The 15158-nt window shown below is 54.7% G+C and overlaps 1 protein-coding gene across 1 annotated transcript; it reads left to right on the top strand.

Moving 5' to 3' along the window:
• The first annotated feature begins 1330 nt into the window (after window positions 1-1330).
• Fbxl16 (F-box and leucine rich repeat protein 16) lies at window positions 1331-14024 on the top strand. The gene is made up of 6 exons (XM_041676268.1): window positions 1331-1686; window positions 9257-9903; window positions 10547-11055; window positions 11393-11477; window positions 11760-11823; window positions 12174-14024. Exons 2-6 carry the CDS (start codon window positions 9271-9273, stop codon window positions 12320-12322), a joined length of 1440 nt encoding a protein of 479 aa, XP_041532202.1. The 5' UTR covers window positions 1331-1686; window positions 9257-9270; the 3' UTR covers window positions 12323-14024.
• Window positions 14025-15158: the final 1134 nt, after the last annotated feature.

Raw genomic sequence — 15158 nt, 5'->3', positions numbered from 1 at the left:
CAAAAAGTAAAAGAGTGGTAGAGAAGGGTTCTAATATCAACTTCTCACTTCCATGCGTCTGTGTGTGTGTGTGACACACACACACACACACACACACACAGATATACAGTGCCTAAGGAACACCTGAGGTTGTTCTCTGATCTCTATAGGCACCTGCACTCACATGATTATATACAACACATAAATGCACACACACACACACACACACACACACACACACACACACCAGCCGGGATCCAGTTTACTTCCCTTTCTCACAGTTCCATGAGGCCATGTTTCCCAATACCAGCTGGTCTCATTTGAGAACACTTCACCCTGTAGCTCCTCCTTTCAAGCCGCTGCTCTGCTGTCCCCATATCTGTTATCCCTGCTCCCAAGAGACCCCAGATTAGGATCCCATTAGCCTGCTGGGAGGCCGGCTATCCAGCCAGCAACCCTTACAGGGTCCTCCTTACGAACCACCTGCCTGGGGCCACCCGACCTCCACTTCTTTCCGGAGGGAACCTGCGGAACTCAAGGCCTTAGGATCTTTGCACACCCCTTCTTGAACCGTTTCTGTCTCCTGTCTCACACACCCCCCCCCCCTGCCCCGGGGAGGAGGGCGTCTCAGATCGTTTGTGGCATTCTTAGAAGTAACCCCTCCCCACTATCTCTACACTGTCATGTGTTTTCATTGACACTCGTTTTAGTCATTTGCTTGCAAGTTTCTTCAGGTGCGTGACTATGTCACCACCAAGGGAGATTCTTCAGCAGCAGGAAGAGAAAGGAAATGAGATCCTAGAGGCTTGCCCTGCGCCATGCAGAAGGGGTGTGTGTGTGTGTGTGTGTGTGTGTGTGTGTGTGTAGTGTGTGGAGGGGGTGCGACCGTGCTGGTGTCTCCACAGGGCCTCCCTTTCCTCGCCCTCGCAGGTGGCAGTCCAAGCAAGAACACATAGGGCTGTCTGCATCTGCGTAGAATCCGGAACCCTACTGCCAGACGCTCGCGCCAAGGACCCCAGTTCTCTTCAGCGGGCGGGATTCTGGGTTGCTACCGCTAGGTGCAGAAGGGTCACTCAAAGCTACTCTTCGGCAGCGCGCCCTGTTTCCCATCGAATGTCCTCCCGGACGCGCGGCCTGCGGGGTTTGTTATTGTGCGAGCACCGGTCTCCGAGCGGGCGCTGGTACTTGGCGCGTGCCCGTCGGTACCGCACCGGGAGCGCGCTGCGCGGAGCGGGGCGGGGCTCGGGATTCTCGACACCTCAGCCCAGCTCGAGAGCCGGGATTGGTCCGGACGCCGGGAGCGCGCGAGGGCGCGGCTCTTAGGGCCGGGCGGGGGGTACGCGCGGCGCCGGCGGCGGCCGCGGAGGAGCGCGGGGAGGAGCGCGGAGGAGGAGCGCGGGGAGGAGGGCAAGGGGAGGGAGGAGGCGCCCGCCGGGCTCCCTGCAAAGCGGCCTTATTTATCTGGGCACAGCCTCAGCCTCCCCGGTGGGAGGCTCAGGGCGGCAGATCCTCTCCCACCGGGGAGCTCCGCTCTGGGCTCTGCCGAGAGGGCCCTGGCGCGGAGCGCCGGGCGCGGGGCGCAGTCGGGCCCTGCTAGCCAGTCCAGCACCTCGGCCGCCTCCGCGTTTGGCGGCTCTGGTGCTGGGCTCCCCATGACGCGAGGTCGCCCGGCGGACAGCGTGGCATGAGCCAGAAGCCCTGGCCGAGGTAAGGTGTGTGCGCGCGCGGCCAGGCTGCGGGGAGGGGAGGGTCCAGGTCGAGCCACTGCCTCCGCGGAGGCTACAATGAGGAGGGGGCGGGGTGGGGACTTGGGACTGCGCCGCGGCCGCAGCCGCCTAAGCAGGGCTTACGTAATCGCAGCCCCTTCCCCACCTCATCCTCCGGCCGCTGGGCCAACCGGTCGCTCCACAGCCCCTAGCCCCAGCAGCCGGCCTGATCGCACCCCGTTCTCCACCGGCAAGGCAGTCAGGTACCACGGAACCGCTTGAGAGGAAGCACGGTGACTGCGAGGACGCGGAATTGCAGGCGGTCGCCCCCACTCCTTCTGGCTTGGCTCTAGGCTCTCCCCACTCCAGCTCTATGAGCCTCGGGCGGACTAGAGGACGTGACAGGTGTTGATACAATTAAACGGGAGGAGCCATGTGGATATGTGGCCTAGGGGCCTTGGACACCCGTCTGGACATGAGCTGGTATAGAACGGCCACCCACAGGGAGGCAGAAGGAGTGGGCTGGCATGTCTTTGGTTCTGGAGAGGGGAATGGGCCTTGGCCAAGGTTGGAAAGCTTCAAAATGGGAACGGGGTACCCTGAGATTGCTGAGCAGGGCTTCCATGTCCTTCTGGGATGTTAGGTCAATGGGGAATCTTCCCCGTCCTTTATCCCAGGAGAGAAGGCTGCACTGTTGAGGCCTGGATCTGGCCTACCAGCCCTCCTGCTAGCCCCTCCCAGCCTGAGCCAGCAGCTGACCTCCCAGGAGCAGATGGCAGATGCCACTTCACCTGCTCCCTCCTGCCATCTTGTACCAATGGCCCATTGACCAGGGTCTGTTCAAGGCCTCCCTGGTGCCCCTTTGGACATAGGACCCTCTCTTCCAGATCATCACTTTGATGAGGTACTGGACAGGAGCCTCAGAGCAGAAGGTGGGGGTTGGGAAGAGAGCCTGAAAGATTGGGGGCTGCCTAGATGAGGTCACAAGCCTACCGGAGCCTGGCTGTCCTGCCTAGAAGTGGTCTGAGAGCTGGACTGGGAGCCATTAGGAGGAGAGAGAGGGAGATTCAAGATTGAAAACATGGGTGGTACTGAGATACCCCAGAATCCGGCTGCCCCTTTTCCTGCAACCCTCACTTCTTGACTCTCCAGACCCCCGTTCCCTTGAGTCCTGGATACATATACACTCACCCCTTCACCCAAATTCTCACCTCCTGACACCTGAATGGGCCCTGTCTCCTCCCATTGTTTAGGTTAAAGCAAGGGATCTAGACCCAGGAAGCCCTGAAAAGTTGAGTCAGGTGGATCCCAGAAACAGGGGAAGGGGCTTCTGGCTGGCACCGTTCAACTGTCCTCACCTGTGGGAGTCACTGATGTACCTTCCAGGACTGGCACAAGGAAGGGTAGTGGTGGCAACAAAGCAAGGTCTGGGAGGCCAGTGCGTGGCCCTAAACTGTCTCTGCTAGTGGTCCAATGGCCAAACAGGTTGCAGAGAGCGCAGCTGGGCTGCATTGGCAGGTGTCTAAAGGATCCTGGGGCCTACCTCTTGGAGGTCTCATATTCTGCAGAACAGGGGAGACCTAATAAGCTAAAACCTCAGTGCCTCGTGGCCATTTGCCCTTAGCTTGGTTGCAGAGCCTCAGTGTGCTGGAGCATCAACGTGGGTTCTTCTCAAGACCTATGTACCTCCTGGGCACGGGTCTCCCCAACCCCAAATCCCTAGCACATCCCCCGGAGGCTGCTTCAGCAGGGGGTGGAAGGAGATGCTGCTGTTGCCACGTGCAAAGTGGCAGGGATGTGAATGTCCCTGAGTCACAGCCCTGTCACTGATCATGTCACCTGCACTGTGCCCCCAATCCCAGCTACCCTGCTTGTCACCCCAGTCCCTGGGGCTACCGCCACAGACTGAGCTGGATATGAGTATTTGGGTTGTTTTTCCCAAGCATGAGGAACTGATCAGGGCAGGGTCTATGTAGGCCAGGAACCAGCATCCAAGGTGGCCTTTACCCTGACCTGGTGCTCACAGAGATGACTATGTCGGAGATGGGGGGCGAGCCCCTAGACTGATAGCTGTGAGGAGTGGGATATTGGTGGGTGTGTAGTTTGCAGTGTTTAGGACTTCAGGATTAGAGACCCCACTGGATGAGAACTATGTGCAGAGGCCACTAGCCAGATCACAGGAAGACACAGGACCCAGTGAGGCAGAAAAAAAGAGAAGCAAAATGCAACAGACGTGTGGGTTTGGAAATCAGGAAACGCTGGGGTCTTGGGACAAGTTGCGCCTTTATGCAGCTTCCGAAAGATTCATCTCTGAGCCTTGTTTTCCACAGTGGTGCTCCAGACAGTAATGAGGCAGGGGCTGCTAGGAGGACAAGGCCGCCTTCTTCCCATCATCTCGGTGGTTCCTGTCTCTTCCAGGGTCAGGCCATATTTAGGGGGACAGGCAACTATATTCTTTAGCCATGAAACTTCAGAGGGGACTTAGCCAAAAAAGAGCTGCAAGAGCTCCTCTTCCCAGTATCTGCACCTCAAGCTCACAGGGACTGGGGAGCCAGGAGCTGACACCAATCTAGTTCCTTCCCTAGAAATACTAACCACAGTTGTACCTGGAGTTAAGTTCTCGAGCTGCTCCTGCCCCACTGACCAGCCAAGCCTCTGAAGTTCTGGCAGCTGCACCCCTAGCAGTTTGGGTGACTAGTTCTTGTTCCTCCCTTCAGCAGTACCCAGAAACCACACAGGCATGGTACCATTTGTCCTCAAGGAGTTACCAGGCTAAGGGAAAAGACAGAGACAGTGAGGACGATCCCTGTGATGGGTGACACTCTGAATAGTAGGATGCTAGCTACGGGGGCAGCAGCTATGGAAGTCTATGGAACAAGCAGGGGTCACCATTTGGTCAGGTGATGGGGAATAGGAGGAAAGGAATAGAGGACAAAGGCCTGACTGGGCAAGAAGTTGGGACTGGAGGTAAGGCTGTGAAGTTACTCAGGTCCTGGGGTCCAATAATTGGATATACAGAAGAGGCAAGTCCTTGTGGCTCAGCACCTTGTTAATCCGGAAATCACCAAGTACTGGAACTTTCCCAGGAGTCCCGTTGTGCCCACCATATTCCTTATGCTCACAGTGAGTCCTCTAGGGAGATGGAAGGCCACAGTCAGCTGGAGTACCTCGATGAGGCTTGGGATGATGAGGACATGGCAGCTGAGGAAGTGGTCCCTGTCTCCTCCTAGCCTAGGATAGACTCAGGGACCCCAAGCTCCTCTGCAGCCTAGAGCTGACCCAGAATCTCACTCTAAACCAAGCACTGGACACACTGGGCCTATGACTGAGTGCAGTTCAGTCATCATTCCAGAAGACCTCTCCCCAGTATTAGCGCCTAAGATACTCGCCTGAGGAGGGAGAGGCAGGCTGGGTGACCTGGCCACTGATACATCCTCCTTCTAGCAGGCAACTCCAGACAGGCTACGGGAGCCACCCTGGGTGGAGAGAGGAGTTGCAGAATGAAGAAGGGGCTCTGACTGGACATGGTACTGCATATCTGTGATCCCAGCATGTGAGGTCGCAGGAGTGCTGCAAATACAAGGCCAGCCTCGGCTACATGATGAGATCCTGTCTCTCCAACACCTGGGAGCAGGCCCTGTGTCACCCTCTGGCTAGAGAGCAGGGCTGGGTAGAGGGATCCTTGCTGGAGCCCATCAATAACCTCTTGTTTACCTATGTAAACAACTTTCTCTGAAAGCCTTAGCCCTTCCTCGGGTCCAGGTGAAACTGCTACCAGTTTTGAACCACAGAACAGGGGTGCTTGGGCTTCATTCTTTTTTTTTTTTAATTATTTATTATGTATACAGTATTCTACCTGCAGGTAGACAGGCAGGTCAGAAGGGGGCACCAGATCTCATTGAAGATGGTTGTGAGCCACCATATGGTTGCTGGGAATTGAACTCAGGACCCCTGGAAGAGCAGCCAGTGCTCTTAACCGCTGAACCAACTCTCCAGCCCTTGGGCTTCATTCTTGCCACAAGTGGGAGAAGCAGTGAGAATCCCCCTAAGCATAAAGCTGGGGAGCGGCAGGATTGCCTCTGTGACTTCCAACCGAGGGCAGGGGCCTGGATGGGGGATTTAGACAGTCTGGCCTGGTTTCACCTACCTGATGTAAGTCTGGAAGGTAGGAAGGGGATCGTGTGCTTCTGCAAACGTGAGTTCCAGAGCTCCAGCAAGGGACAGGAAGGAGCCCTGCAAATGCCCGGGGCATCCACGTGCATCTCCCCCCACACACCCCCAGCAACTCAGGCACTCCACGTGCACACCCGCGGCTGGGAGCATTTTCAGCCTAAATCGGCACAGCTCTTGGATTATTTCTCCCCTGGCACCGCCTCCGCAGCCTCCTCCGGATCCTAGCCAAGCGGGCGGCTTCTCCCCCTGCCTCTTCCTGTGGAGCTGGGTTTGCCGGAGCCACCGATCACCCCTCCTCCGCTCCACTGTCTGTGGTGCAGTAAGCCCAGCTGACCCCAATAAGCGCGGGAGCTGTCCATGGTGCTGTTCTCTGGGCTCCGAGAGCGCTGGTTCTGCGCCTAGTGGCTGAGGTTAGATGGGCGGCGGTCTAGGCGTAGACTGTGAATCAGGGATGTGGTGGATATTCTGGCTAGGGCTGTCTCTCCATCTTCAGCATAGTTCCCAGGAATGTGGGTGGTGCTGAACAAAAACTGGAGCAGTCAAGAAAGAACCTCATCTTTCCCCATCATGAATGCTGCTATCCTGCATCAGGCCCCTTCCCTATATCGCTCTAAGGAAACTGGAGTAACCACACTTTGGACTCCCCTTGCCATGGCACACAACTGTAACTCCTCAGAGCCTCAGGCTCGTTGTATAAAGACTGGGTAACAATAGTGGCTACACAAGGGTGTCTGCTGTGAAGCTAAAATATGTGGTTGTCCCAGGGTGCATTTGGGGAGAGATAGCTACTGTCCTACTAACTTTTGTGTAGCTGCTACTGCCTGTTCTTGAGCACAGAAGAGCAGCCAAAGGCTGAAAACCTCCCTCAGGGAAAAACTGTCCCACTACCCAGGTCCTGTAGACACTGAGGAGGGGAGAAATAGGGAGATACCACTAAGGGCCTGGAGTGGATTGCCAAAGGCCATCCTTAGACACAGAGCTAGGTGATGGATCATGAGGACCATGCTCTGGGGAAATTCCAGTCCAGGGCTTTCCCCCTCCCCAGAAGTGCGACACTGGCACAGATCACCTTGCAGTATAGAAAGTCAACGAGATAGTGCCATAAAGCAGAGGGGAGGACTCCATCCTGGTGGTTCTCATCCACTCTCTTTTGTGTCAAGCCAGATTGTAAACATGAGTGGCCAGCTTGGCCCTGCAGCTCCAGAAAGGGGTCTCAGCCTAACATGAGTCCTTCTTTTCTGAGGGTGTGCATATTCCAGCACCCACCCCTTAGGTGGCTTCCTCATGCACCCCTTGGTACTGGGCAAGATTCCCTGGTGAGGCTATGACCCACTGAAACCAGGTAGGAGGGTATAACAGAGGACCAAGTATGACAGAGGACCAGGTATGACAGAGGGCCATGTATGACAGAGGACCAGGTTTAACAGAGGACCTGAGGGAACTTTTGCTGACTCCTCTGAGATTGTAGGGCAGGAAGTTAACAACTCACATGTGGATCCAGTTCAGTTCTAGAAACACACATACATACAAGAAAGGAGATCATGACTTGCCCTTGGAAAAAATATCCAAGCCCCTTACCCTATTATACACTGTAAAACCCTCCCACAGGAGAGAGTCTGTGGTGTCACCTCCCAGATTTCATGTTGAGGAAATAGAGTCACCAGTGGCTAGCCAAGAACACACATTTAAAGTAGGGGTTGGGCAGTGGTGACACACGCCTTTAATCCCAGCACCCTGGAGTCAGAGGTAGGTGGATATCTGTGAGTTTGAGGCCAGCCTGGTCCATAGAGTGAGTTCCAGGACAGCTAGGGCTGTTGCACAGAGAAACTCTGTCTCAAAAACAAACAAAAAAAAAGGAGTGGCCATTTGAACTCCAGAGTGTCCAAATTTGAATCTGCAAGTGAAACCCATGGAAAACCACATCTTTTCTGGATGTTGGGTAGTGGTGGGCGTGATATTTCTATCTGGAATGCAGAGCAAATGGTTATGGCATTGTGAGGTTCTCTTTGTCCCTTCCCTCCTTGCTGTCCATTCACGATGCCCTCTGCCACCTGGTTGCAGCCCTGGGAATCTGAGGGGAGCCGAGATGAGTAGTGACCTGGACCTGCTTTATGGGCAGGTAACCCTGACCTGCCACGTGACTTCCCTCCTCCAGCTCTGGCCCAAACTTTAGCTCAATTACTTAACTACTGGCCGTGACCTCAAACAAGCAGTTTGCTTGGCCTTGGCCTTGGCCTCCACTTCCTTGTTTGTACAACAGATAGCATGGCACCATCCTCAGTGGGTCTGGTGAAGGACTAAAGAGCATGTGTCCAGCAGGGCTAAAGCGCCGGCTCAGCGGTTAGGAGTACTTGCTACTTTCACAGAGGACCTGGGGGCCTGGAACTCCAGTCCCAGGAGATCTGATGCCCTCTTCTGGCTTCCGAGGATGCCAGGCATCCATGTGATACACATACATACATGCAAACGAAACACTTATACACAGAAAATTTTCATTTTTTTAAATATGAAAAAGCAGGTGTGTAGGTGTCACTCTATTGCTACTGCAGTCCACTATGGGAAGATGCCTGCATTCCAGAGTTTACTATAGGTGCGCAAATTCTTTTTTTTTAATATTTAACTTTATTTTATCTATTTATTTTTTGATTTTTTTTTGAGTCAGGGTTTCTTTGTGTAACAGTCCTAGCTGTCCTGGAACTAGCTCTTGTAGACCAGCCTGGCATCAAACTCACAAAGATCCACCTGCCTCTGGCTCTGGAGTGCTGGGGTTAAAGGCATGCACCACCACCACCATGCACTTTATTTTATGTGCATTTGGTGTGAAGGTGTCAGATTTCCCTGGAACTAGAGATACAGACAGTTGTGAGCTGCTATGTAGGTGCTGGGAATTGAATCTGGGTCCTCTGGGAGAACAACCAATGCTCTTAACCACCGAGCCATCTCTCCAGCCCTGGTGCACAGATTCTTGAGAGCTGGTCTGTGACTCTCAGGGCTGCTGGCACCCCGTGAAAGAGGGAGTTAGAGACTGCTCAAACACTTTTCATTAGTTTTCCTGATCCTGCTCAGCAGGGTAAGCCCCAATAGTAGGCATCAAGAGGGCAGAGGTGGAAGGAGCAATTAAGGCTCTCTCTCTCTCTCCCTAACCTTGAATGGGAATCAAAACATCAGAAAGCCCCTATGAGCAGTGCAGGCTGAGCCAGTGAATATGACAGACTGTGGATGTTTGGGCTAGTGTGAATAAGGTCAGCCTGTCTCTAGTGCAGTCAGAGAAAGGCTGTGCTAGGATCCCTTCTGCTGAGTGGTCCAGGAAGTGCTGCGGGAGAGGATGCCCAGAGGGCTAGCTCTCCAGCTACTCCAGAGACTGGCACACTCATTTGTTCCTCCCGTCTCATCCACAGAACGCGCAAGGAAAATGTCGAGCCCAGGTATCGATGGTGACCCCAAGCCTCCATGCTTGCCTCGAAATGGTCTGGTGAAGCTGCCTGGCCAGCCCAACGGTCTAGGTGCAGCCAGCATCACCAAGGGCACACCTGCTGCCAAGAACCGCCCTTGCCAGCCACCACCCCCACCCACCCTTCCACCTCCCAGCCTGGCTACACCACTGTCCCGGGTTGCTCTGGCCGGGGGGCCATGCCCCCCAGCCAGTGGACCAGCCTCAGGCCCAGTGCCTGGACCCCCAGTGGAGCGGCCACCACTGGCTACAGACGAGAAGATCCTTAACGGGCTCTTCTGGTATTTCTCAGCATGTGAGAAGTGCATACTCGCCCAGGTGTGCAAGGCTTGGCGGCGCGTGCTCTACCAGCCCAAGTTCTGGGCAGGCCTCACGCCTGTGCTGCATGCTAAGGAGCTGTACAACGTGCTGCCTGGAGGCGAGAAGGAGTTTGTGAACCTGCAGGGCTTCGCCGCTAGAGGCTTTGAGGGCTTCTGCCTCGTTGGGGTCTCTGACTTAGATATCTGTGAGTTCATCGACAACTATGCGCTCTCTAAGAAGGGAGTCAAGGCCATGAGCCTCAAGCGCTCCACCATCACTGACGCTGGCCTAGAGGTGTGTCCCCAAATTGGCTGGGAGTGGACAGGGCCGGAGGGGCAGGCACAGGGAGGTGGAGGGGCCAAGAGCATGCTCAGTGTACACAGGACAAAAAATAACAAGGATGGTATTGTCCGGGCCTAATGCAAAACGAAAATATGGGCTTGTTGTTAAAAAGAATAAGATTTCAAGGTTGGGGCAGAAGAGTGATCAATTCCATGTGGGTTCGTGCTTGCTAGTGAAGCTGGCCTTGGTGAGTGGGATGCCAGAGGGAGGGGAGAGGGGACAACTGAGAGTCTCCTAGGAGCAACAGTTGAAGGAGCATCTGGGCACTCTACCTTTTTCCTCCCAGGACCTGGATTGTAATTTTAATATTCAAATCATTGTTCCAAATACCCACACTGGCCTTCCCTGGCTCATGGGTCTCCTGTGCCCTGCCTCTCTTTTGGAATATTGGCAAAGTATAACAAGCAGTTTAAGTGCATTCCTTGGAATTCAGCTTGATGCATGCTTACACAAGTCCACATCCGAGAGGCCACTGCTTCCGGGTTCCCAGAAGCTTCTTCTGTTCTCCATAGGCAACTCTCATTACCCCTGGCAGGATGGGCACCAGGAGTGTGTGGGGGAGCTGTCTTAGCCTCTGATCTGTACCTGCCTGTAGGTGATGTTGGAGCAGATGCAGGGAGTGGTGCGCCTGGAGCTGTCAGGCTGTAACGATTTCACTGAGGCTGGCCTGTGGTCCAGCCTCAGCGCACGAATCACCTCCCTGAGCGTCAGTGACTGCATCAATGTGGCGGATGATGCCATTGCTGCCATCTCGCAACTTCTACCCAACCTGGCAGAGCTAAGCCTTCAGGCCTACCACGTGACTGACACTGCACTGGCCTACTTCACAGCACGCCAGGGCCACAGCACCCACACGCTGCGCCTGCTCTCTTGCTGGGAGATAACCAACCATGGGGTGGTTAATGTGGTGCACAGTCTGCCCAACCTCACCTCACTCAGCCTCTCAGGCTGCTCTAAGGTCACTGATGATGGAGTGGAGCTTGTAGCTGAGAACCTGCGAAAGTTGCGTAGCCTTGACCTCTCCTGGTGCCCTCGGATCACCGACATGGCACTAGAATATGTGGCCTGCGACTTGCACCGCCTGGAGGAGCTCGTGCTGGACAGGTGCACACATCCCTACACTCCAGGCTGGTACTGGCGGGATCTCCAGGAACTGGAAGCCTAGAGTGGGTGGTGCCATTCCAAGGGCTCCTGGGATGGGGAAGGCCACAGAGAATGCCCAAAGGCAGAGTAACTTCAGCACAGCCTGGAGGAAAAGCTATATTCCAAAAGTGGAAGAAGTCACAGGGAGGGCAAGTGTAGGGGTGGGACCAGGATAGGGCAGTGATGGGTGGGGCAGGGGCTTGTTAGAGGACCACTTCTGGAAAGGAGGGAGGGACCTAAGTGGGAGTGGGGTGAAGCGATTTAAAGGTGGGCAGTCCCCCCTCTGGTACAACCACAGGTGTGTACGCATCACGGACACTGGCCTCAGCTATCTGTCCACCATGTCGTCCCTCCGCAGCCTCTACCTGCGATGGTGCTGCCAGGTACCTCCATGCCCCCTGGGATCTGGAAATTAAAATGCTGTGGGTGGCGTGGGGTGGGGGGAGTAGCATCAATCCAAACAATTCTTGAACTGCACTGGGCCCGGTTGGGATCCCTTTACGCCCAGCATTCAAATGAAGCGGAATCTTCGGTTTCTCTAAGGCTCTCATGGGTGCTTCCAAGCTCCACTTCCATCTCCATTTTGAACCCCCACTTCCTGCCCTTCTAGCCTGGGAGCAGGCAAGTGGAAATAGTTAACACGACCTCCTCTCACTTCCGCCCAGGTGCAGGACTTCGGGTTGAAGCACCTCTTAGCCATGAGGAGTTTGCGACTCTTATCTCTAGCAGGTGAGACGTCCTGCGTGCCTCGTGGGCAGTGTCGTCTACTCCCCTACTCAGTCTGACCTCCCTGAGGTCCCTTAGGCAGACAGTCACTTCAGGCTTCGGCTGGCTAATCACGTCCCAGGTAGCGGGTGGGAGGAAGGGCGAACTCTAGCAGTCCTATCCCGTCGTACACGCCCTGGTGCAGGTCCCGCCCATCCTGTTAGATTCTCACCCTTCTACGCCCAGTACAGGTCCCGCCTCATTAAACCTATTGTAGGACCCACCCCCAGCAGGCCACCGCCCTCTCCGGTCTTGCCCTCCTGCCCGGTGGAGCTGAGATGCTGAACAGCTGTTCCGTTGCCTTGCTCTTGCAGGATGCCCGCTCCTGACCACCACGGGGCTCTCGGGCCTCGTGCAACTGCAAGAGCTGGAGGAGCTGGAGCTGACCAACTGCCCTGGAGCCACACCCGAGCTCTTCAAGTACTTCTCGCAGCACCTGCCGCGCTGCCTCGTCATTGAATAGCGCAGGCTTCCCCAAAGGCCGCGGGAACCGGCCACGTCCTGGGCAGTAGCCCCTCTTCCATCCCTACCGGAGCACCACTTCTCGGCCCTGCGCTGGAGGCGGGGCAAGCAAAGGGAAATCCCGCCCCGTGCCTCCCTTGCTCCTCTGCTCCATCCCCGCCTGGGGCAAGAGACAGAGGGGCCAGCCCCACTCAAGCACGCACACTCGGGGACTTTGTGCATGCCCCTCGTGCCCGCACTGCACGCCCGCCCTCCACCATGCCACAGCCGCCGCCATCTCTCGCCCGCCTTCTCGGGGGGGCTCGGTTCTTTGGAGGATGCTTTGAGTGCAGATGCCCTCACTGCCTTCCCCATTTCATTCTGCTCTCTGCCTCCCCCACTGTCCCCCATCCCGGGCAGGGCCCAAGGGGATGGAGGGATTGGTCCCCCAGGACCCAGGGGCCTGGAAGAGCCCCCAAGGGCCTCCCACATCTTCCACTGCACCGCGCCTGGAGCCCTCCAAGGGGTATAAGGCGTCACAGGCCACTGCCAAAGCCATGGCCCCCTGAGGAGCCCAACTCTCCCATGCCCACCTGACCCAGTGGCTTCCCTTCTTCCTTGTTGCCATGTGGGTCAGTTCTTGTCCTCTGTGCCCTCTTTCCCCCTTCTTTCCCCCTGGCCTACAGATACTTGGGCCCTGGCCAGGCTGGGACAGCTTTAGGAGGATGCAGACCTTGGAATAATCAACATTAGCCTAACTGGTGCCCATCCACCCAAGTGCAAGGATGGAATAGGCACCTGACAGACCCCAATCTGGAGCCACTCACAAGGCTGTCAGGCTTTGGGAGTGACCCACCCACTCCAGCCTCTACCCCCGCTGAGCTCAGGCCTCTCAGCACTGTGCTTCACCCTGGATAGGTCTCCTCAGGTGGAATCTGCAGAGCGCCTGGCCTAGGGTCAGGGTCAGCACCGACCAGTGATTCTGATCTTCCAGTGGCCAGCACACCCATCACACCCAAGGAAGGAGGGCTCCTTTCTAGTCCTCCTTTACCTCTCCCAGCTTCCAAAACCTTTGCCTGTCCAAATGGACTGTAACCATGTTTTGTCAGATCCCGAGACATTTGGAAGTCCTAGGGGATCCTGGCATATGTGTGACAGTGCTGAGGAAGGGGCTGGGAACCCCTTCCCTCCCAACCTTGAGCCCCAGGAGGCGCAGCACCCACAACCAATCTTGGGACATCCCTATCTGGTTGGAAGAGAGTAACTAATTCCCAGAGAGCCAGAGGGAGAGAGAGAGAGAGAGAGAGAGAGAGAGAGAGAGAGAGAGAGAGAGAGAGATGCTGTTGACAAAAAGTAAGAGTTCAACAGCCCAAAGAGTTCCCTGCCCCTGAAGTGTTGGCCAGGGAGGCTCCAGGCTGAAGTGGTCAGGAGCTAGGTTCTTCAGCCCTTCTTCCCACAGTCCCCCAATAGGGAGGGGGAAGCTGTCCATTTGCCCAAAGTATTCCTGCAACTGAAGCTGTGAGATTTCCAATGACTGTAGGAGGAAAACTTAAGGGGAGAGAGGAACACAAATAAAACCAACCAATCCCTAAAATCATTTTCTTATTGTACATAACGACCTCATTCTCCTGTATATGCGGAAGATATAACCTTATATTTGGTAAGTGTTTCTTGTGCTATTTTATCACGTGACCTGTTTATAAAAATATATATTAAAAAAGTTGTAAAAACACGAGTCTGGGTTGTTTTTTGGTCACTAGGCGAAGCTGTAAGGGTTAAATCTGCTCTAGATGGCCCAGGTCTCTGGGTTCTCCTGCCTCTTTCAATTCACCAAAGTGACTCATTTCTTCCATAAACATATAGAAGTTGAAGGCCCAGGGATGGACTGGAACCTTAGCACTGACCAATAGACATTTTCTCATGCCCTGAATACACAAAAGGGAGCAATGAAGATGATGTCAATGTGTGTATTTCTTCAAAAGGATCTAGGGTCTAGCCTACCCTCCTTCAAGAGCACAGGGTCATGAAATGAGGGACTGCAATGGTCTAAAGGATTGCAGTGGCACTGGGGAGGTGGCTCAGTGGTTAAGAGCACTTACTGTTCTTACAGAAGACTTAGGTTTAGTTCCCAGCACCCACATCTGTAGTGATTTTTAGTTTGTATTTTAATAAATAATGCTTGCCTGAAGTTCAGAGAGTAAACTAGCTGCACTGATCAGCCTTACAGACCAGACAGGGGTGACATACACCTTTAAATCCCAGTAGCCACACTAGTTTGCCATAGAAGCAGGGCGGAAGTGGTGTACACCTTTAATCCCAGCACTACAGGAGAATATAAAATGAGAGGAGACAGCTCTCAGTCTGAGATTCCTGGAGACAGGATCGCCATTTCAGACTGAGGTAAAGGTAAGAGCCAGTGGCTAGCTGTTTTGCTTTTCTGACCTTTAAGTCAAACACCAATTTCTGCTTCTGGGTTTTTATTAAAATTGCTACACACATCAGATGGCTTTAAGCTGCCTGTAACTCTAGCTCTGGGGGATCTGATGCCTGCTGGCTTCCTATGGATCTGGAATGCACAATGGTGCACATAAAAACTCACACAGGGCCAGGCGGTGGTGGCACACGCCTTTAATCCCAGCACTTGGGAGGCAGAGGCAGGCAGATCTCTGTGAGTTCGAGGCCAGCTTGGTCTACAAGAGCTAGTTCCAGTAAGGCTCCAAAGCTACAGAGAAACCCTGTCAAGGGAAACAAACAAACAAATAAACAAACTCACACAGCCAGTACTCAGGAGGCAGAGGCAGGAAGACCTCTGTGAGTTTGAGGCCAGCTTGGTCTACAAAGTGAGTTTTAGGACAGCC

Source organism: Microtus oregoni, unplaced genomic scaffold, assembly GCF_018167655.1.
Source record: "Microtus oregoni isolate MIOR12 unplaced genomic scaffold, Mior012 000027F_ref0000203, whole genome shotgun sequence".
NCBI classification, from domain to species: Eukaryota; Metazoa; Chordata; class Mammalia; order Rodentia; family Cricetidae; genus Microtus; species Microtus oregoni.
This window is presented reverse-complemented; position numbering and strand designations above follow the sequence as displayed.